This window comes from Electrophorus electricus, chromosome 3 (genome assembly GCF_041902795.1).
Source record: "Electrophorus electricus isolate QZ-2024a chromosome 3, ASM4190279v1, whole genome shotgun sequence".
Lineage (NCBI taxonomy): Eukaryota > Metazoa > Chordata > Actinopteri > Gymnotiformes > Gymnotidae > Electrophorus > Electrophorus electricus.
This window is the reverse complement of record NC_137499.1, coordinates 24,482,393-24,505,325: the sequence shown is the minus strand read 5'-3', so window position 1 is coordinate 24,505,325 and position 22,933 is coordinate 24,482,393. Positions and strand designations below refer to the sequence as shown.

The 22,933-nt window shown below is 39.8% G+C and overlaps 1 protein-coding gene across 3 annotated transcripts; it reads left to right on the top strand.

The window, feature by feature from the left end:
• Window positions 1-1,367: 1,367 nt before the first annotated feature.
• LOC113575302 (uncharacterized) lies at window positions 1,368-22,188 on the top strand. 3 transcript variants are annotated; one of them, XM_081707684.1, is made up of 6 exons: window positions 1,368-1,612; window positions 3,200-3,284; window positions 3,732-3,797; window positions 3,938-4,051; window positions 20,211-21,043; window positions 21,235-22,188. In XM_081707684.1, the coding sequence occupies exons 1-4, from the start codon at window positions 1,488-1,490 to the stop codon at window positions 3,992-3,994; spliced, it is 333 nt and encodes a 110-aa protein (XP_081563810.1). In that variant the 5' UTR covers window positions 1,368-1,487; the 3' UTR covers window positions 3,995-4,051; window positions 20,211-21,043; window positions 21,235-22,188. The 3 variants fall into 3 exon arrangements, 1 of the variants encoding a protein (XP_081563810.1); XR_014119911.1 differs by lacking the exon at window positions 1,368-1,612 and adding an exon at window positions 1,805-2,039; XR_003410400.3 differs by lacking the exon at window positions 1,368-1,612 and adding an exon at window positions 1,805-2,039 and having other exon boundaries at window positions 3,200-3,343.
• The last annotated feature ends 745 nt before the right edge of the window (window positions 22,189-22,933 follow it).

Sequence of the window (22,933 nt, the reverse complement as noted above, 5' to 3'; positions counted from 1 at the left end):
TTAGGATATTCGCACGCATACTGAAAAAAATATTTTTCAGTATAGATGATGAGTATATTTCACTTGACCCATTGCAGTTATACATTTCTGGATCACATTAAACGCATTTGTGGATACGTTTTGGATACGTTTTTTAAATAGTAAAAACTTTATTTTTGTACAGGTATAATTAAATATCCTAATTATTATTCTCTTCCATGTCCAGCTATAGTTACAGTTTTAAAATAATACTATGTGATAATATAATACCTATTTTAAAATTTAATATAGTTTTAGTCATAAAAGGATAACATTGCTGTATGCTAGGGTTTCTATTCATATCTTAAATTAATATTTTATTTTTAAAATATTGTTTATATATATATATATATATATATATATATATATATATATATATATATATATATATATATATATATATTACTGATGTACAAACAAGACAGCCTGTAGTACCTTTGTGCAATGGAAAAAAAAATATTTATCAAGTTGTTAATGTTGCTCACTGTTGCTCCCTGAATGATTAAGAAATATGGCAGGAATGGTAGGTATGGTACAACATTTCCATTATCACAACAAGGCATGAGTCCAGTCATGGGATTATCCATAATTTGCAAATTATTTCATAATTTTAGGATCTTAGCATTTCTTATTTGTCATTAGATGCTTTTGTCATTAGATGTTTTACTTCTCTTTCTCTCTCTTTTATATTTATGAATGTCATATTTAGCTTTCCTCTCAGAAGATATGGTGTCCAATAGTTCCACACTGCACTTCCATAAATTACATCTGTATGATAATTTGACCTTAGCTGTAAACTGAAATATCTAAATCCTTTTCAAATGCCAAAAATCCTAGAAAAAAACTGCCCCTACAGCAATTATCAGGAACATATTTATTTACCATTGACAGTGATTTGTGCATTCTCAGGTTTTCATATGCTGTCTGTCCCACTGCCTGCCAATATATGGCATATCATAGCTTTAACAATACTACACTGATTGATTGGTATAATTAAGCGTTCATTACTGGAGAGGTATGGTGAAGGTAAACAGTGAGTGTCCATGAGCATAGTTATGAGGAGAAAGACATCCTTTGTGTAAGGGTTTGAGACAGCTATGTGGAAACAAAATGACTACCTCCACTGCAGTGTGCACGTTCTCTCATTTGTGCACAATTACTCTTTGACTACAGCAAGGACAAAATGCTTAAGGAGTTCGTACTACACTGTAGTCACTATGATTTTGTGCTGAATGTGCGTGAACCTTTCAGAACTGGGCCTTGGAATGGAAAGGGACAAAAGTGATTGGGAAACCAGAGTGAATTTGTAGCCAATTAGAAGTCAGAAAGAACAGGAGATGGCAGAAAATGTGGCGAGAGTATCTTAGACATCAGCGGAAACATCCATAAAGGAGACAGGGTTGCTTTGATGGACCAGTATTTTCGAAGGAAGAGGAAGAGTACTGATCTAGGATAATCTCTCCTACATTATGATCATATTCATTTTAAAGGGGGTTTTAGACCAGTGTCCTCACTTGACAAACACGAAACCTGGAGCAGTATGGATCCTTACCAGACCATCCAGGCCTGGGTCGGATGTTCCGTGTTCTGCAAGGTAGCTCACTTTCAGGCATTGTTTCTGTGTCTCGACAGACCGCCACCAGTGTGTGGGTTTTCTGTCGCCCCTGGAATGTCGCGCGTGGGAGGAACATTTGCGGAGAGTTCTCATACTCTCGCAGGATGGAGGTGGAGAAAGAAAGAGATAGACCGGGAGGGGAAGGGCAGGAGGGATGGGAGTGAAAAAAAGTAGAGAAAATTTTGAGAAAGAACTAGAGGGTGAGAGAATGGGTCAGAGAGAGGGAGAGAGAGAAAGTCTTTTTTTCCTCTTTTGCAGTTGAGTTGTTGTTTGGCAGCGAAAAGCAGGGACAGCATGACCAGAGTTTTAAACGTTAGTGCTGTGTTGGCATAGCAATGCGTGAGCCCCGTTGGAGCAGCAAATCCTGTCAGCTAGCACCGCTAGCAGCGTGTGGCTAAACAACCCGGTATGGAAAACAATTACTCTATTGTGACAAATTTTGAGCCATACTCTGTGGTATATCCCTTATATGTAATCTTTATCAAAGAGGTCCTCTCAAGACGGTGAACAGTGAGACTTCTTTAAAAATAATGAGGTAGCAACCAATAGCTTCTCCAAATAATGCAGACCACAAAATATTGGACCACCATTTTGATACTTCGAAAACGAAGTGAGTCACTGATATCCATTTGATCAACAACATATGCTCCTAGCACACTTGATATCTTCTCGCTGTATGACAATGAGCAGTGAAGAGGGAGAGAGAGAGCATGAGAGGGAGGAAAAGAGAGTTTGTTCTCCCATGCGGTTTTGGCCTGTTTCAGGGAGTTTGGAAGGAGTCCACAGTCTCTCCCTGTCCAGGCTTTGATATGGATGGGGTTCACTATGCAAAATAATCTATTTAGTCAGTGAATGATACAATGGGAAGCTCACTGGGGGAGGTACTGCAAAAGGTGAGGTGAGAGGAGAGGACAGAGGATAGGAGAAGAAAGAGGAGAGGCTATCAGGAGGGTAGGAGGGTCACAGGTGCTTGATGCAGGCAATCTTGATAGTATGATAGACACACACATACATGCACACACACACATCATTACACATCATGCACACATCGATGAGTTCATCATTAAATAAACAAGTAGGCATAACAGACATAACAGCAACAAAGGCACTGCTTCATGTATATTCTACAAGCAGTTACTGCTGGAACCCCGGGGAACCAAAAGCTAAAATATCCATTTGAATGCATTTTTTAACTAAAAAAAAATGTTTTTATCAAAGCACATTGTCTCTGATGTGAGTGAGAATCTACACATGGCTAGTTATTCAAATGGTGATGTTAAAAAGGTGAAATTGGAATGGTCAGAGCAAAATGCTCGCATTGCAAGTGAAAGTATAAGCCGTCTGTGTGCAACAAAAAAAGGATCCCCGTGTTAATCAGTTTCATGTACACCAAGACCAATAAATGTTTTAGAGTTGGGGCACTGATGCATCAAAGTTTTGCTCTTGTTCAATTTAATAAGAGAGCAAAGGATGTAAACAAAGAGTGAGCTTCCCATGACCTTGGCGTCTCCTCTTTTAAACATGCCCCTCATACACAAACCCCATGCGGATTTTCCTCTTCGACAGCATCCTGACGTGTGTGGGACTCCAGGGAGATATTGGCCATGGGGCGGCTGGGAGACGACGGGATAGAAGAGCTCGTGGTGGCGAGGTCGGCGGAAGGTCTCTTCTTTTAGAAGCATGCTGAGGTTCATTTAAGGCTGTGAGAAGGTAACCGCAGAAACCCACCGCGGTTACCGAGGTCACCCGCGGCCCTTTGCTATGGCGCCTTTCTTCAGGGATGAGCAGAGAGCGAGAGAGAGAGAGAGAGAGAGAGAGAGAGAGAGAGAGAGAGAGTGGAAGGGAGAGCGAGACAGAGCAATGAGACTGATCCACCTTGTTCCAACAGTCAACACTGAAGCATCATGTAAACCTCTTCCATTCAAAACACATGTTCTTTCTGACATTATGTGAGACAATGGACAATGACAAAGAGTGGCTCACTGAATAAGAAACTTGCTAATATAGCTAATGGTGAATGGAAGCTATCAGCATACTCACCAGCATCTGTTAATATGGGTTGACTGGCAATGTTCTGGTGGTTGGGTTATGTTCACAGGTCATAGGTTCAGAGGTTGCCCGCGGCCCCGGGAAATGCAGCTCCTACCTCAGCCAGCCCAACATGGTGAGGATGAGAAGGAACCAGATGGAGCCTGTGGTTTCTGGCTTTCCTTTTATCTTTTACTCTGGCTGGCTGGCTGTCTACTGTGGAACTGAGAGCAAGGTCTGACATGGATAATTGCTTGTGCTCTTTCCTTTGTGCAGTGGGATTCAGAGCAGTGGCTCAAAATGACACAGGACTGCACCAGATGGAGGCACTAGCATCATTCATGCACAGAGCTTTGGCCAGATTGGCTTAAAGAGATATGATATGCACAGGTAAGGAGTGTTCAGAAACGATTGTGCAGCCATTTGCCCAGGGCTCAGTAAGGTCCTTACTAAGAGCTGATGTTAGGAGAAGAACACATCAAAACACAAGAAAGAGGACACAACTGTCCTAAGGACAAAACGTATTTCATGGTCAAATTTTTTAAAGACATGTGTTTCATGATGACAGACAATACTGAGCCAGCACAACTGAGGTCATCTCTCTGTTTTACACCAATTTCTCATGTCATCAGTTCTAAACCGGCCATGCTGCAAACCAAAATGTCCTGGACAAAAAGAAAAGAACAAAACTGCACTCTGTTCAAATGCTACAATACAGAATCATTGATATCCCTCTTTGTGCTAGATGTCTTTAGCTGTGTTAGTGTGAGACTTTTAAATGCGTACTTCAAGAACTTTCAATGTAATTAACAATCATTGTAACTAGTTGTAGTTACATTGTTAGTAGTTACTAGTTATCACTGTATTCGCTGCAGTAACCTGTTAGCAGAGTGATGCCAGTGGCATTATGTTAACTATTTGCATTCTGCTTCCATTACCTGCAGAGCAAAGACACATTTCCTGTGGAAATTCCCATCCTATAATGTGGTTTGAAAAAAAAAGATTCACACCATTTTGAAAGATCAGAAGATGAATCCAAGTAGGCCAGACTTCATTTATAGAGTCCAACACCACAACTGGTGTCAAACAGTTGGGGGTACATTAATATTAAATCTTACATCTAAGCTGTCATAGGGAAGCAGCTTTTCCTGTTACTGATCAGGGCTGGGTTTCCCAAAAGCGTCATAAAACAAAGCTCATCTTTAAGTAATAGAGCAAGTACATTACACTGAGTATTACTTTTTCTCATTTAGAATGATCACTATGATGATTTTGAGAAACGGGACCCAGATTTGATCTAAGTGCTTTTCATTGTGGGATGATGTAATGTCACCACAAATGGCTGCGGTGAATGACATTGGTGGATGTGAGCACTGCCTGCCCCTGCCTTCTAATGACTGGCCATTCATTAAAAGCTCTAATGAGCTTGAACTGGCTTTGACAGGGGTGGAGCCAGGGGGTGGGGCCAAGGGGCTGTTTAAAAAGATTTATGAGGGAGGAATAATAGCAGGAAAAGAGAGAGCTGGCGGAGGGGTGAGGGCAACAGCAAAACAGATTTTCAAAAAACAATAAGTGGATGGATGGGGTTGTTGGAGATTTCACAGTGAAATTAAAAGGGGGTGATGAAAGTATGTGCACGAGGGGCACATCAGGGTTCCTCACCTAGGCCGATATTTTGCTGCTTTTCCAAACTAAAATATTGGGAAAGAGTCAAATGATGTCCTGGATATATTTGGATCCCTTTTTACTCATTTGAGGTGTTTTGAGGTCTGCATTCCCAAACTCCCACGGGTGGGTTAGTGCCAATGTCAGCATGCATTCCCACATATGCACGTGCACACACTCGCCCAAGCCATGAGCTAGTAAGGTAGCTACTGTTTCATTCCCTGGCAGGCCAAGTGGCAGGCAGGATGATTTGGATTATATGATTCAGTATGTAAAGTGATCCAGTCTTCGGTGGGTGGCTTTTGTAATAAAACGGCGCCTTTTTACTTCCTCTCTTTGATATCCCTGAGAAGACCTGCCTCTGTTCCTGGAAGGAGGTACAAGGAAGCCCAGGAGAGGAAGCTGAGAGACTTAGAGGTTATTGCAGGTCACCAAATCCCCAAATAATGAAGGATATTATTGTGTCACTGCCTGAATCTTGTGGAAGGCTGTAAGCTTTTAGCGCAGGACAGAGGGAAGCTTGAATTCTTTTTCTTCTTTTTCTCCAACATTACACAAGTAGGATATTAATCATTAATTTCTCTATCTGTAGTATGAAGCTTGTACAAATGGTATAATTACAATTCACAAATTGAAACAGTATTGAATTTTTGACAGGTTGATGTAGTTCTAAAAACAGTAAATAGATAAATTTATAAATATCTATTCCATACTCAAGTCCATGCTACCTATACTTGTCTAGATTTAGTGCATGTAATTTGATGTAAAAGTGTTGCATAATACCAAATAGCTGCTATGAAGAATAAGAATGAGAACATTTTATATGTACACAATTTTTACTACAATACATTGCAGTTACTTTTCTAGAAACTAGTCTAAAATGATTTGAGAATAATGGTATGAGGTATTATATAATATGCATAACAATTTGAAAACAATATACAATGGAGTATAGACATAAAAATGACAATTTACAATTTCATAGTATTTATTCCCATACCTAAATTTTTTCTCCTATGATTTGTATTGTTACTTAGGTTTGAAATCTAGTAATACATACAGTATTATCTAGTAATATATATTATTGTTCTACAATTCTGCAGTTGCCAACAGAATATCTTTATGTGATCTGTGATTTCCTTTTCTTGTAACATAGCTTAATTAACATATTCATGAAATCACCGTGGGCACTGTGCCAAAACCTTCCTTCTCTCCTTGTTAAGTCCTTTATCTTCATCAATTATCTTTCACTTACCTTAAAATCATTCCTGAACCATTTCTGGGAACCAGGTGCATGCAACTTACAGAAACATTACTAACATATACAGCTCTGTGTGTGCGCATGCATGCGTGTGTGTGCATACGAGTGTGTGCATCTCAGTGTTCACGTGTGCATATATTCAGTTGTGAGCACCACATTCATATTCCCCCAATCACCATTCAAGTGTTTCATTCATTCAGCACCTTTTTGTTACTTTTCCAGAAAAACCTTTAATTCCACACTATCTGGATTTTACACACTTCTTTGCCTAGTTGTTATACACGTAAACTATCAAAAATTAAACTGTTACACAAAAGAATATTTTAAAAATAAATAATTCTTTAGAAAATATCATATGAATTGGCTTAGAGTGGGACTGGGTGTTTTCCAATATAGTGTCAATCAGCAAATTATTAGTCTGCAGACTCGTTGGCTCTAGCAGGAAAAGTGTCTCCACATTTACCTACTTACTTTCCTCCAGCAACACACATACATGGAAACATTCACACCTACATATATACTCACACACACAAATACCAACCCCCCACAAATTCACACACATGCATACACACATACACACACGCGCGCGCGCGCGCACACACACATGCGCGCACACACACACACACACACACACACACACACACTTCCATGTCTGAACACTTACACAGTAACCATGATCATTTGAATTGTAAAGTAAGGGGTGGACTTTGGGAGCTATCAGGGGACTTCCCTTACACTTGGAGGGTAGCATGTTCTTCTGTTTCAGACTAATAACATAAAACCAACACTGTCACTTCCAGCATGCAACACACAGAGCAGTCATGCTATCATTTGACATGAATCTATTGTTATCGTTTGCATTCATGTCTGTTTCGCTACCAAGCTAACTAATGTTTATACAATCTAACAATTATTTATTCCATTTCAATATAGTATATGTAAACAAAACCAACAAACAAATAAATAAGTGGATTCCTGGAGGTATAAAACTGCAAATTTTCTTTGGTGTGATTTTTTTTGTTTTTACCACAGTTATACATTACTTAATAATAATACATGTAATGCAATAAAAGCTAGAATTATTGTACATAAATGCAGATATTGAAAAGCTACTTTGTGTATAAACAGCTACTTTATGTAAAAGGGTTTTTAATTAATTAATATTAAATTTACACTTCAAAAAAAAAAAAAAAAGGGCAGTTAATCAAGATTTCCATAAAACACTACTGTGTGTTTCATGTAGTTCTTAGTTAAACAGCACAGTACAGAGTGTTAGAGAAACTGCTTAACAAACCAGTTTAAAATACATGTCTTCTGGGGATCCTTTTAAACCCTGCCAGCCCCAATAACCACTCCCCTTTTCACTATTACCCTTGTTACAGTATTTAGAAGTGCCCATCATTAAGATAATATTGATATGGCTAACATGGAGCAACTGTTTAGCAGTGCAATCACTTTTGCTTTCTTGGCTTTCTGCAGCTGCTGTTGTTACTAAGGCCCCAGCCCATAACAACAGCTGGAAATGTGTCCCCAGACCCCTTCCATTCCATGGGTCAAACCCCAGTATAGCTGCCCTGTCCTCTCCACACTCCCCTGGAGCATAACGGAGCAGTGGGCAGCCTCTGATAGCTGCTTCCAAAGCAGGCCAGCAGTGGACAAGCGCATTACACGCGCCTCACACATGTCCGCAGGCTTCCGCTCCGGGAAGGGGGGCTGCAGTGGGCTCAAACAGATGGGGCGATTATCTCCTAACTGAAAGCGGGAATTCCGTTTGTCAAAGCGGGCTAAGCCCCACGAGACAGATGTCCTGCAGGTGGGACAGCAGGAGGGGCTTCATGGATAAAGGCGGGATGCGGACCAGGGCTGCCATATTACACTAAAAACTCCTGTTACCTGATGCACTGAGATACCTTAGTATATGTAAAAAAAAAAAAAAAAAAGTCTCATACTTAAGTTTGCAATGTACATAGAAATGCAGTAGCAAGCCACCTGCTGCAAAATACTGTAAATCTCATAAAACAAAAATGTAATTTTAAGGGAAAAAATACACTTAAAAAGATGAGTTAAAATGTTTTTGGATGGTATGAATGCAGAAAAGCACAAGAATGATGAATGATGTATGTGATGTAAAATCTTCCTCAAGAATCTCCCTCAATGTATGGGCCATCAAAACTTGTTCAATACACTACTTAACAGACTGGACCACTTAATGTTCTGTTGATTGCCTGGATTGTTTATGCCATCTAGTGTTCTGGGAAGGAAAATGCATGCTATCACTTTGACTATGTTATCCTTTGTACTACCTCTTATCCTTTGTACTATGCCGTTATACTGTGAGTCTGGAGTTTGCAGCCCAGGAAAAGCTAATTGGATTCAACTTGATTAGGAACACCATTAAAACTCCATTTTGCTCTAAGGACTGTGTCAGTTTTTCAGGGCATGGATTCCAAAGTCAAAGTCATATTCCACAAGGTGTTGTAAGCATTCTTTTGAGATTTTGGTCCAAGTTTACATGATTGCAACATGTAATCATTGCAAAGTTGTCAGCTGCGCATTCATGCTGAGAATCTCCTCTTACAGCATATGCCAGTGGTACAGTGGATTCAGATCTGGGGACTGAGGAAGCCAGTGAAGTACAATTAACCTAATTGCCATGAACATGGCATGGTGCAGCCAAAGCTCAAATTGGTGCAAATAACCATTATATGTTGTAACCATTGTAAAATGTGACCAACTGCACATTGCAGCAGCAATCAAGATTCATCAGACGTTTTTATAGTTTAACCTCCAGTTTCAATGTCAGTGTCCACTTTGGCCTCAGAATCATATTCTCAGCTGACCAGAATAGAACCTGATGTGGTCTTCTGTTGTTGTTGTCTATCCTTATATGTTCTGCCATGACTTTCTGTTCATAATTGTGGTAAACAGTGGTTGTTTGAATTATCATAGCCTTCCTGTCAGTTTGAACCTGTATGGCCCTTGTCCACAGTTTCTGAAACATGAATGCACATGCGAAGGTATAGTAAAGAAAGTGTCCGGTGTGTATGCTTGTGATTTGTTTCAAAAAATGTTTTTCTCAAAATTAACAATTGTTTTAATGCAGTTCTGCTTTTATTATCTTGATTTTGAGAATTGCAAGTGTGACTAACACCCTGAACTTCAAACCACGCAGCATGACTTGCTTGCTGGTGCATGCGCTAGCACCTAATTCTTTCCCATTTGTTCTGTCAAATAAAAAACTTGTAATCCACGATCATTTCTAACAGGTTATGCAATACACTAGGCAATACATTTTTCAATAATTGTTTTCTCCCATGAAGCTATGATAGTAGGCTGCACAGTAAGCTCATCCTGATCACGCTGAACCTCTCACGCCTCCGACTCCGTTTTAGTGATGCGAATCACCCTGTTGCCAAATAGGCAATCAAAGGCACAAAAGCCTATTCAGAAAACCTTCACAAGATGTAACTTAAACCTTCTACACAAAACAAAAATGGAAATTCACTACCCAGACAATTTGCTCTCTGTCCAACTTACCAGATGGTGGCAGCAATGTCTTAGGTATAAGCTGATGAGCCCTGTTCTCCCGTGATCTTTCTGTGGTCCATATGTGGATATTATGTATGTGTGCAGAAACCTCAAAAGTTCCTGTTGCTCTACTCTATATATATATGCATTATGCTACATAATGTGTTCAATATGAAAACATACTATGAAATGACTATAAATCACTTTTCACTGTTCTCGATAACTTATCCTGATTACAATTAGCTGATACCAGACTGGCAGTGAGTCCATATCCGTAATCACGATATTAAATGCGCTCACCATGTGTAGGAACTGCAATAGGCTACCGAGATAGCAGAGCCATGATTTCATGTGAACATTGTGTTAGGCTTAGCACATCTTACGATGCCACGGAATATGCTGACACTGGAATGGATGAGCTTGTTTGCCAATTTCCTTCTGCTTGTGGTCTCTCTGAATCCTGGGGTGGGACAGGAGCATTCGGATGGAAGTAGCAGGAGACGTAGCTGAGGGCTCTGGATGCCAGTTGATCATTGCATAAGTAGCTTGGTTTCCAATAGGAAGGTTAATGTAATCAACTCTGAAGCTTGGCCTTAAAGTAATACCCTTAAAGAACCCCATATAGTAATATTGACCCATGAGATTGTCGAGGCTTAAGATGTCATAAATGCCACTTTACCAGCACTTTGCACATTCATGCAGAGCGAAACCATTGAATATTCTAATGTAGTTTATAAAAACAGTTGAGTTTGAAAGGATGATCACTAAAGCAAAAGTGTAATGAATTAACTGCTGGAGTCTAAGAAAAACACAAATTGTTCATACATATTGTACTCGTGAATGAAACCTTTGATTTCTGATGCCTTTTTTTGTACTGAAAAAAAAAGTAATTTGATTCTCATTCTTCTTCATTCCTATAACTGTCGACTGATAATTTATTTCAATGGTCACAGGAATTTCTTATCACAAAATCTTTTTCACTGTATATAACTTCTTTGTTTTTTCTATAAAAGTTATCTAATGGTGTATCACTCAAGCACTCAAGTTATTTCACTTGGGCTTCATGTTAACATCAGATGTTAAAATCTCTCATGGATTACTGACTCACCAATCACTGTCAAAAAGTGTATCTCTGGAGGATTCAATCATTCATGTAATGTTCAAGCTCATGGACATCACTGAGTCATTCAGACTATTTTAAGTGTCCTCCACAGAATCCACTGGAGGTTTTGTGTCTTCAATTACCTTCATAAGACAGCATCCCCTCTATATGGATGGTATTAACCGATCCTTTATCAGTCCTGAAAAAGTATTTGTGGTCACATCTTATTGCTAGTCTGTAACAAATACAACGAAAAGACTAAGAAATGACCAATCAATTAACATTAATTATGACCCAAATCAACAAGGCAGACTTGAAAACATTTTAGGCTCAGCTTTATTTGCTATTAACTATTATTAACTATAAGATTCATATGTATTTTATTACTATTCCAAACCTTTAAATGTAAAGAAAATGCATCCAAAAGCTTGAAGTCCCCCTAAAGTGAAAAGATATCAAATTTAGGAATTGTGAAGTTAACTGGTGAAACTCCTAATTGCACCATACTAATTCCAATTCTCATAACAGGATTTCACAAAGAGCTACAGGGACAGACAGACTACAGGCAGCCTGGAGACTGCAGCTGTTTCACAGTTGAATCCCACTTGGAGGTTGACACACTATGCCTTTAATTTACTAGAAGAGGAAGAGTTGTCATTTGAATTGCCTTAAAAGTTACATGTATCAAAGCAAATGTAGAGGGAAATAAAAAGCATTTAGTGAAATGGCCAGTCTCAGTTGTTACCCAGTTAAACTGCACATGTAAATTTAATTGGGTGTAACAACTCACTGGAGTGTTGAGAAGCCATTTTCAGCTTAATAATAAAACATGTTAGCAAACAATCCAAAAACAGGGTCAGAGTGCACAGCGAGAAGTCCAAAAAGCAGAGAACCAAAACCAGGTACAAAGGCACAAAAGGAAAAAAAAAACCAGGTCAGTAGTAAAGATATGTGGAAACAGACACTGGCAAGACTTCACAAAGGACATTTTGGGCATACAGAGATTTAAAGACATGTGAAAAAAACCAAAAAACTTAACAAGACAAGTGACACCTATAGAAAGTAATCAAGCAAGACAAGAATAGTACACTGCCCTCTAGTGGTTCGCAGGGGTACTGCTGGGAGTCCGTGTAACATAGCCCTTCCCCAACACCAATTTGGAGGAGAGGAGATAATCACTGGATAGCAATGGAAATCAGGAATGAACAGGGACCACGTAGCATTCCTCTGGGCCTGAAGTAAATTCAAACTTGGAAAACTTGGAAAAATGTTTCACTCTGTTGTTTGATGTTGGGTGGTCGGTGAGGGTTAATTTAAAATTTGTGTAGAGAGCCCAACATGCTTGGCAAGGGTTGAGACATGTATCATTATAAATGTACTTGAGATTGTGATAATTAGGAAAGGGAGTTCTACTCCTTCCAGCTGGTGCTGACATTCTTCCAATGCATTCTGAAAAGCCAGCAGCTTGCAATTGCCACTTCGTTATTTGTTTCAGCATTGGAAAGTTTCCTGGAAGTTTCCTAGGAACCTTCGAAGTTCATTAACATTATGTGGTTGGGATAACCCTGACCTATCCAGAATACATCTTGATTCCATGACAATTCACGATATAGCCCCCTATGCTAATGCCAATGTCTGTGTTCATCCATTCCTTTGTTCAATATCTTATGTTGAAAAGGCTCATGTGCATTTAAGAAATAGGAAACCCTCTTTTGGATCTTGTCTAATCAGGACCTGTCACAACAGGACTGTCACATCAGAACTCCTGTCATAGCAGGAGTTAGTGTTGTTCAGATTGGGTGCTCATTCAATTGTTACAATTAATTCAGAATTGTGGAAATGTGTGTGTTCATGAATTAAAGTAAGTGTTTAAACATTTTATGTTTATAGACTATGTTCATAGACAAAGTTTAGAGTTATTGTTATAATTACTGAATGTGAATACACATACTGGAATCAATAATAACATATGGGAAATGTGTTTAAAATCTTCAATAATTAAGTTATTCAGATTTGTATCTAATGACATTGCAAGTGTACTGAAGTAATGGTAAATCAAGGGAATGTCACATATTACATGTAATTACTATATATCTTAATTACTTGTTCATATTCAAGTGTAATTGCAGTTGCATTAATTAAGTGCATATGCAGTCACCAAACTGTTTAGCCAAGCATCATCATCAGAAAGTGCACTTAAATTCAGGACATCTGCCTTGTGTAATATTTATTTAAATGTATATTTGCTATTCCTCATAGACCACATGAACTCACATGGTCCCATAGATAACATTGCAAGAAACAAAGGATAGTAAAGAAAGATTTATAAAAGATAGGACATATAGAATTCTTTATTTCTGACCAAAATGGATCTATACAGTCTTTAACTCCTTCAATATCTCCTGTTTAGTCCTTTTTATAGTGTTCTGTCCAGTCTCATGGCCAACAGAAACAGCCCACCCACCCTAGACTCACTGGAGTAACTGAGGCTCCACATCTATTCTGAAGTGGCTATTTGGAATAAACATTATGTCATAAAGCATGGACTGGTTACTATCTTAATGGAAGATGGGTTCTGTCATCCAACCCCCTGTTCAGTCCTATGTTGACTCTTTTGTTCCTTCTCCCTTCCCATTACTTGTGTCTTGTCAAGTGTCTGGTTCCTGAACCCTGGCCCCCCAATTGTGAAACATCTCCCCAGGCTGCTTTTGGCACACCCACCATTTCACACCTCAGGAGCATTGCATTAGAAGGGAGGTTCTGTCATGGCTTCCCAAGTCTTTACCTTTATGGCATTTAGCTGACACCTTTATCCAAAGCGACAATTATAACTCAGTACAACTTGAGCAATTGAGGGTTAAGGGCCTTGCTCAAGGGCCCAACAGTGGCAACTTGGCAGTTAAGCAACCTTCCGATTATAAGTGAAGTACCTTAACCACTGAGCTACCACTGTGTAAGGGTTGCCACCAGGCTGAGGCCCCCTCCGGCCACCAGAGGGAGGCCTCGAGTCAACCATGCTACTAATCAGGCTTGATGCCCAACAGCTGTGCTAGATCTATAAATGCCCAGTGACCCAATCATTCAGTGCTGGGTCTTTGCTAAAGTTTTGAGCCAAGCGCCTAGCCGGTAACTTCAGGTATTGAGGTCTGTGAGCTCTAGTGCTACACCTCAGTTCTTCCCTGCGAGGGTGTTGGTGTTTTTACATGTCTTTTCCACTCTCGAGTCTGTCTCTCTCCTGAGGCTTCCCTTAGCCATTCAAGTTCCTCCCCATTTTCTGGTTTTGTTTGGGAAGTTTTAGTTTGGTTTTCCCCAGTGCATTGGGGTTGCCATTCTTCCCATAGCGTCCTTTTGTTCTCCCTTTTTTTCCATGCTTGGCATGGTGTTTAGTTGTTCCTTTTGTTTTACCTGATCCAAGATCTAACTGTTCTGCACATGGGTCCACCATCATTAGTGTGGTTGCTCTCCCAGTAGGCTGTTAGTGTCATCACCTAGCTGATCTGAGTTCAAGCCCACCTTATACACTGCCCAAGTCTGTCTCCTTAGCCATGTATGACACTCATGTGTTTTTTGTTACTGTATGCTTATTAGTTTTTCTGTGCATTTAATATTGGGTTTTTTTGTTCCTTTGTTTTATTCTGTCCTGTCCTCATGCTCAAATCTTTGGTCTCACTTTCTTTTGTCAGTCTCTCGTCAGTCTATCCTACTATTCCCAACTGAGGATGGAGATAGGAATCTTGCATGTATATCCCGCTTTCTTATTTATGTTGCCAGCCAGTCCATTACACTAATAATCTTGGAGCATAAATCTAGTTTTTCAAGTGGTTCATCAGGCTTGTGTTAATGAATGTTCACCACTTGTGAATCATGGTAAAAAGCAGGATGATAATGATGATGATGCTGATGATGACAGTCACCTATCTGTGGTAAACAACTATGCCCCATAATGTTAAACTCATTGAAATATTCCTGTAAGAGATATAATGCCTTTTGTTTTTGAGTGAATTTGTTTAGTTTTCTCTTTAGTTTTTGGCTCTAATTCATGCCTGTCTAATAGCTTTGATGAAGCAAATCTGGTCATGATTTCTGGTCCTTTAATTAATTACTTGTTCTGATGCCATCTGTGTTCAAATGTTCATATCAATCTAGTTGTTAACAGTTTTTTCAAGTAAGTTCTAACATTTATATTTACATGTACAGTATTTTGCATATGCTATCTTGACTCCATGAAATAAATACTTATGCTACAATACTAGGCATGAGTCTAAGAATAGAACACTGTCAGAGAAAATACACACACAGAAAGTACCTACAGACTATTTTAATGTATAAATGTAAAGAAATAAGTGAAGGACTAGGAATTGTTAAATTTCTTCTGTTCTGAAGACACAAGAGACTCTAGCATACAGATAGATAGTGGGAGGCCAATCCACCATCTGGATGCTAGTACAGAAAGAGTGTTGAGGCATGTCTTCCCTGTGTCTTGAGGAGCAATGGTTCAAGACATGCTGTACTTTAGGCATGAAGCACCCTTAATGCCTAAAGTACAGCATGTCTTGAACCATTGGAGCAGTATGAGGTGAGACAAGTGTTTTCTGGTAGGAGAAAGCAGGTCCATTTTTGGCTTTTTAGATAAGTGTCAGGGTTTTAAAATCTGATGCAGGTGACTACAGGAAGTCAATGAAGGGAAAATAGAAGTGGAGTGATGTGTGTGAACTTGGGAAGATTGAAAATGACTCATGCTGACAGCAAAAGTGTGCTGCACTGAATTATGATGGCATTTTTAAAAGCACTGCATCAGAATTTCATATGTAGAATCAAACAAACCAGTGGATAGAAAACATAGATATAATCTTGATTAGTTTATTAATAAAAACAATTTCCTGTGCAGTTACTAAACGCGGTAGTTATTTGCACTACATGCCAGGAATTTGCCTCATCTAGACACCCGCACAGACTGCTGTTCACTGCACGAGAAACTGATCATGTAGTGACGCAAATGACTTCAGTTGGCCCTCACTAAAAACAGCAGGATAACCAAGTCCCTTTTTTTATATAATGTCTATCTATTTAACCTATGCATTTCAAGTCTGGGTTTAGAAAGACAACTGTGCATTTCAGTTTAACCAGAGGTACCCTGATCTTACACTTACACCAACAGAGCAGCAGGGGTCACACTGTTGCCATTAATACACAGTGTTATCTGTTCATTTGTTCTCTGTTGCACCCAGTTCCCAGCTGTGCTGAAAGCCCTCATATCAGGCCCTCTAGAATGACAAATGACCACAGTGACGAACAACAGATGGAAGGGGCTTTGCTGTTGGCATAGTTTTCAGTCTGTGTGCTTTCTCTTAAAGTCCACTAGCACTTATTGTCTATGTAGTATGAAGTATTAGTAATAAATCAGCCCTCTTTTACCAATGCTACAAAATTCTTTGTGCAAATAATAAATAGAATTAAAGAAACACTTTGCATATCGCAAGGGAACTCCTTTGGTGAATTTGTTTTTACCATACTGTCTCTCAAATACCTCTCTATGTGCACGTCTGTGTCTGTTTGTGTGGCTATGTGAAGGAGAAAATAGTTATAGATACCTTGTTATAATAAAATAGTTTGAGTAACATGATTTACAAATGTTAAGAAAATGCATGTCAAGTCAAATTTATTTATATAGCAACACACACTGTCACAAAATGTATGGGTCCATCCCCAATGAGTAAGCCAGAGGCACCAGTGGCAAGGAAAAAGTCCCCAGATGGAATTAAATAAGAAACTTGGGAGGGCCAAGACTCAAGAGGGAACCCATCCTCTATTGGGTGTCCCAGCTTAAAAAAAATCCTCACTACAGGAAATACATCGAAGTATTCAATTCACTAAATATGGATATATGTACTTTCTAAAATGAGCTCTCTTCATGAGCATTTATGTGAGAGCTCAAAGTGGCTTCACTGTACTTCACTCAAGTATTATATTTAATTGGGTTTTAGCCTGTATAGAGAAATGAAAATGATTTTCTTTCTCCTTTTGATCCCAATCAAAAATAGCCAGGAGGGAACTGCTCCAGAATCACCACTCCTATATCAACTCTGCTGTCCTGGAGGTTAGCAGGTTCGGAGAGAGTTCTGTGTCACCTACTCACTCTCACAGTAGCATGGGCCTAGTGCTAATGACCACTATTACTCCCATTTCCTACTTAGCCAACATGCCTGTCAGAAAGCAGCAAGGCTGAGAATAAAGACAAGGAAAAAGAGAGAAAAAAGGCCTTGTAGCTGCTCTTTGGTGAATCATCAGCTACATCACTTTTCCCTCAACATAATAGCATCCATAATCATGATGGCTTGCAGATCTGGAGTTTATTCACCAACAAGAGGGTGACTTGCACAACCCTATTCTTAGAAATAGTGACTTGTAACCTTGCACATTATGCAATCAGAAGCCCTTAAACCACACTTCAGGTTTCTTGAACTATACTGGGTGTTGTCAGGTGTGAAAAAAAAGAAGGCTCAATTTTGCAGTAATTTTAAATCACAATTACCCCAACTCTAGTGCAGAAGAACATTTTCAATGGCCAGGAACTATATGACAGGGAATGTTCAGAAGATTACAGATACATGGAAATATGAAAGATTGGTTATGATGCTTATGTATAGCATGCATATGTTCAGCCATTTTCATACATAATGACTGTGTAGTTTTCCAGAAAAGAAGGGCAGGTGGAAAATAGCTCATATGCAGCACAAGCTATATACCTCAAGCGTACAGACATATGCTTCTAATTTTAGAGCATCTCACACTGATCTATGAGGTTCACAACAAGGGTTATGTGTGAATGTTAAGGACTGAGTTCTATAAAAACTATAGTTTCATGACAATTTTTACTGTGACAAAATTTAGCTAACACTTACAATCTTGGCTGAGTACAACTTTCAAGCAATTAAGGGTTAAGGGCTTTACTCAGGAGCCCAACAGCGGTAAACTGGCAGTTGTGGGGCTTGAACTGGCAACTTTCTGATTACAAGTCAGATACCTTAACCACTGAGTTACCACTGCTTAAGAAAATATTATTAATTATTATTAAACCATTATTCTTTTAATTTAAAAAAGCACTTCTAAAGCAGTTACCCGCCATATGTTTTTCATATGCTTTACAATGTAGGATGCTACATGCAGTTTCAGATTCATATGGTCTTGTGGTATAACAAACATAACAGCAGTAAAATGACAAAAGTGATCTGTGAACTAAAACACTGTGACATACACATTCATTTATTTATGTTTTCCAAAAGAAATCTGAGACACCATCATACATAAGTCTTATTTTGCTGATGAATGACAAAAAACAATTCTTGAATATTGAATTGAATCTTGAAGCTCAAATTTCAACCAGCTTAAGACAGTAGCACAACTGGTTCAATGAGTTAAACTCAGAGGTCACTTAAAGGTGCAGTAGACCTGGGCAGAGTTGAGTTAGGTTAAAGTGGTTAGTCCAGTGAAAAGTGAACCCTATTAATCCTGAACAGACACACAATGTATGGAGAAGGGGAGGGGGACACATGAGTGCAGAGGAAAAGACTGAGCAGTTGCGTGAGAATGGCTTGGGTTGCGTGTGAGGAGTGTGGCTGCAGGTGTGTGTGTTTGTAACAAACACTACTCTTGTTAGCAGTGTTTGGTTACACAGATAGTCAGCAGAGATTGACTGCAGGTGTGTGACTGTCTGGTAATTGTCTGCACGCTATCAAGAGATGCCGACTGACAGGAGAGCGATAAATGTGTGCTTTTGATTTGTTAATTCTTGAGTGATGATGTGTGCATGGCACCAGAATCATGTATTGTTCATTGGACTATGTGATGGGGTTGTTAATGCTGTGGGACTCAGTGACACGGGCAGAATATGGTGCATGCACCAAAACAACCTGATGCACATGCAAACAAACAAACACACACACACACACACACACAACTTGCAGAGATTCCAGAAAATGTCTCAGTGCCCCCAGTGGTTGAACTGATTTTGCCATTTCCATCCATACTCCATCTACACCAATAGATGCAGAAACAGCATAGCAGAGACTCTCAACACTACACTGAAGTAACTACTTAGACTAAACATAATGTAATAAAGCATGGACTGGTTATGGACTGCTTAATATGGGTTCCCTCTTGAGTCCTGGTCCTCCCAAGGTTTCTTAATAATCCCTGTATAGGGAGTTTTTCCTTGCCTCCATTGCCCTTGGCATTCTCATTAGGGATCTGAACCAAAACATTTATAAAGCTGTTTTGTTAAATCTTGTGTTGTAAAAAGCACAATATAAATAAATTTGACTTGACTGAATATAAAATAGATCTTACAAAAACACTAGGAACATTTGTTACACTGGAATATTAGGAATATTTGTTAGGCTGCAGGGTGCAGCTTCTGCTGTCCAGAAGGCTGACTTCATCTCAGCATTAGCATCCCTCTACTTCCTATACTTCCTGGCTGCCCAGTCCTCTGCCTTTTCATTTACCCATTCTCCGAGGCGTCTTGGCGGCACAGGTTTACTAATGTCTTGAGAGTGGCGTTTCACTTCACTTTCCTTCTCTACACTTTCCATCTCCTCTTTTGAATTTCATGCCATTACAGAGCCTTTCCCCACCAAACGTCTTATCAGGAGAGAACTAAGGACTGCAAAGAGGCGGTGGAAGAAATCTCGTGTAGATTCAGACCTTAGCTCATACAAGTCTCTCCTTTCCAAGTTCTCACTGGAAGTAACATCTGCAAAGTCATCCTACTTCAGAGAGAAATTTGAATCATCATCATCTGATCCACACAAGCTCTTCACTTAATCCTCCCCCTCCCCTTCCTTCCTCATCTCTTACTCCGGAGGATTTTATAACCTTCTTTGAGGAGAAGGTTGCAGTAATTCGCCCGTAGTTTTCCTCTGTTCCCACGCCGCCAACCAATATGCATTCCCCAACATCCAACTCTCTGACTTCTTTTTCTCCTCTCTCCACAGATGAAATTCTTCAACTCCTGACTTCCAGCAATCCGACTACATGTCCACTGGATTCAATTCCTTCTGCTCTGTTCCAAACAATCGCAAGAGATCTGCTTCCTTTCGTCTCTTTCATCATCAACATCTCCTTATCTTCTGGATGCATTCCTACTGCATTCAAACCTCCAGGGTGGTACCAATTCTCAAGAAGGCCACACTCGACAGCTCCAGCATTACCAACTACAGACCGGTATCACTTCTCTCTTTCCTCTCAAAAGCCCTTGAACTAGCAGTTTATAATCAATTGTCTCCATTTCTCACCCAGAACCAGCTGCATGATCCCAATCAGTCTGGCTACAAACCGGCACATTCTACAGAAACGGCCCTCATAGCAGTGACTGAGAAACTTCATGCTGCTAAAGCTGCCAAACAGTCATTTGTTTTGATTCTTCTAGACCTTTTGGCAGCTTTTGACACAGTGAACCACAACATTCTTCTCTCTGTTCTTTCCAGGCTTGGTGGGACTGGCTCTGCTTGGAGATGGTTTCAGTCCTATCTGGATGGATGGTCCTATCAGGTGACATGGAGAGGATCCACATCCAAACCATGTAGACCCTCCAGTGGTGTTCCACAAGGCTCAGTATTGCGCCCCCTTCTCTTCTCTTTGTATACTCGTTCTCTTGGTGATGTAATAGCTTCTCACGGTTTCTCCTATTACTGCTATGCCGATGACACTCAATTATTTCTTTCTTTTCCACCCTCTGACACGCAGGTCTCCAGACGTATCTCAGCATGCTTGATTGAGATTGTGTCATGAATGACAGCCCACCACTTGAAGCTTCTGTTTATCCCAGGTACTTCCAACCCTTACCATGACCTCACTGTTTCCTTTGAGAACTCCCTGGTATCACCATCCGAAGCTGCCTGTAGCCTGGACATAACTTTGGACAACCAGTTGTCGTTCGCAACTCATGTTTCTAATCTAACCCAGTCTTGCAGATTCCTCATTTGTAACATATGAAGGATTCGACCTTTTCTTTCGCAGGAAGCTACCCAGGTGCTTGTGCAGTCTCTTGTGATCTCAAAGATAGACTACTGCAACTCACTACTTTCTGGTCTTCCTCTAAGAGCCATCAAACCTCTACAACTTGTCCAGAATGCAGCAGCACGACCGGTCTTCAATCTTCCGAAGTTCACACCTTACTCCACTGCTGCGCTCTCTTCATTGGCTCCCTGTAGCTGCACGCATCGGATTTAAAACCTTGATGCTTGCCTACAAAGCCAAAAATGGACCAGCCCCTTCATACATGTGGTCAATGGTCAAAGCCCACTCTGTACCTCGAGTATTTCGAACCTCAAATATGGCTTGGCTTGAAATACCTCGCTTCAGGTCTCATGGACAACAAGCATCGAGACTATTTTCTGTCCTGGCTCCAAGATGGTAAAATGAACTCCAGCTTGCTGTCTGGACAGCAGAATCCCTTGCAATCTTCAAACGCAGACTGAAGACCCATCTATTTGCAGAATATTTAAAGGAAAACTGACACTGCTCCCATATTAACTGACTAATTTAGTACTTATTGTACGGCATTATTTGTGTTGTTTAACAAACTCTACCACTTATTGTTTATAGCACTTATCATTGTTTAAGATAGACTTTATGTATTTTGCACTTCTAGGTATCAGCATTCATCCCTGTATTCTACAGTATTCTTGTTCATTGGTATGCTTCATTCTAACCTACTGTACTGTACTTGGATATATTCTATGAGTAAATGACAAAGCACTTTTGTAAGTCACTCTGGATAAGAGCGTCCGCTAAATGCTGTAAATGTAAATGTAATGAATTCCCCACCAATGCTTGCTTCAGCTGGACTTGCACATGTATGTGGATACAGCAGTTTCATCTTGATCATCTAAAGTCTTGAATATCTTGACAATGTAAAATCTGAAATATAAAAAATACCATTGGAGACAGAGATAGACTGAACAGGGTAAAAACAAGTGCATACTTTGTACTCCCATAAAAGGCCTTGCATTTCATACGTGGTCATGCATTCTATAGTTTCTATTCCACGAAGGAGTTATCCTCCTACATGACCTGTTCCTGTTTCATGCCTCTACCCCTGTTTCTACCTCTACCCAGCTCATCATATACATGATGAGCTCTTTTACAACTAATAATATCACTTAATTAAATATGCTGTCAATAGATTAATTAAACTGCTGAAAGAAGTTTTTACTGGAAGAAGACTGCAGTATTTACAAGTTATGGTTACAGTATATGTAACTGAATGGACAATGATGCCCATATGTCTCAAAGCTGGGTTCTTCGCTGTGTGAAGTTCTCGTTTTGTGAGGGAAAAAAATCAGTCTTAAATTTCATCCCTCAACACACATTCAATTTTTGCTTTTTTTAGACAATGTACTGTAAGACATTACAGTGGGGACCCAAAGGTGAATGGCTTACCCCACTGTACTCACTGGCATTGTAACGCGGGAGGCATGGCAGAATGAAGAGACGAACCGCGTTGAACACGTAACACAATGAAGAACTATGAAGCACACAAGCTTACATAGAGGGTCAAACACAAACACCAAAGACTAAACAAGACTTTACATACATGCACATAAAACGAGGAACAGGTGTGATACACATGGAGGGCATGGCCAGGCAAACAAACAAACACACACACACACACACACACAGGGAGACATCAGGGACAAGGGGGCTGTGCCGTGAC

What these genes read in the sequence shown, in the direction of transcription:
- LOC113575302 (XM_081707684.1), top strand. Translation starts at nt 1,488, where the DNA reads ATGATCATATTCATTTTAAAGGGGGTTTTAGACCAGTGTCCTCACTTG. An exon ending in GAAGAGCTCGTGGTGGCGAG is followed by an intron (nt 3,285 to 3,731) that starts GTCGGCGGAAGG and finishes TTATGTTCACAG; the next exon opens with GTCATAGGTTCAGAGGTTGC. An exon ending in ACCTCAGCCAGCCCAACATG is followed by an intron (nt 3,798 to 3,937) that starts GTGAGGATGAGA and finishes TCCTTTGTGCAG; the next exon opens with TGGGATTCAGAGCAGTGGCT.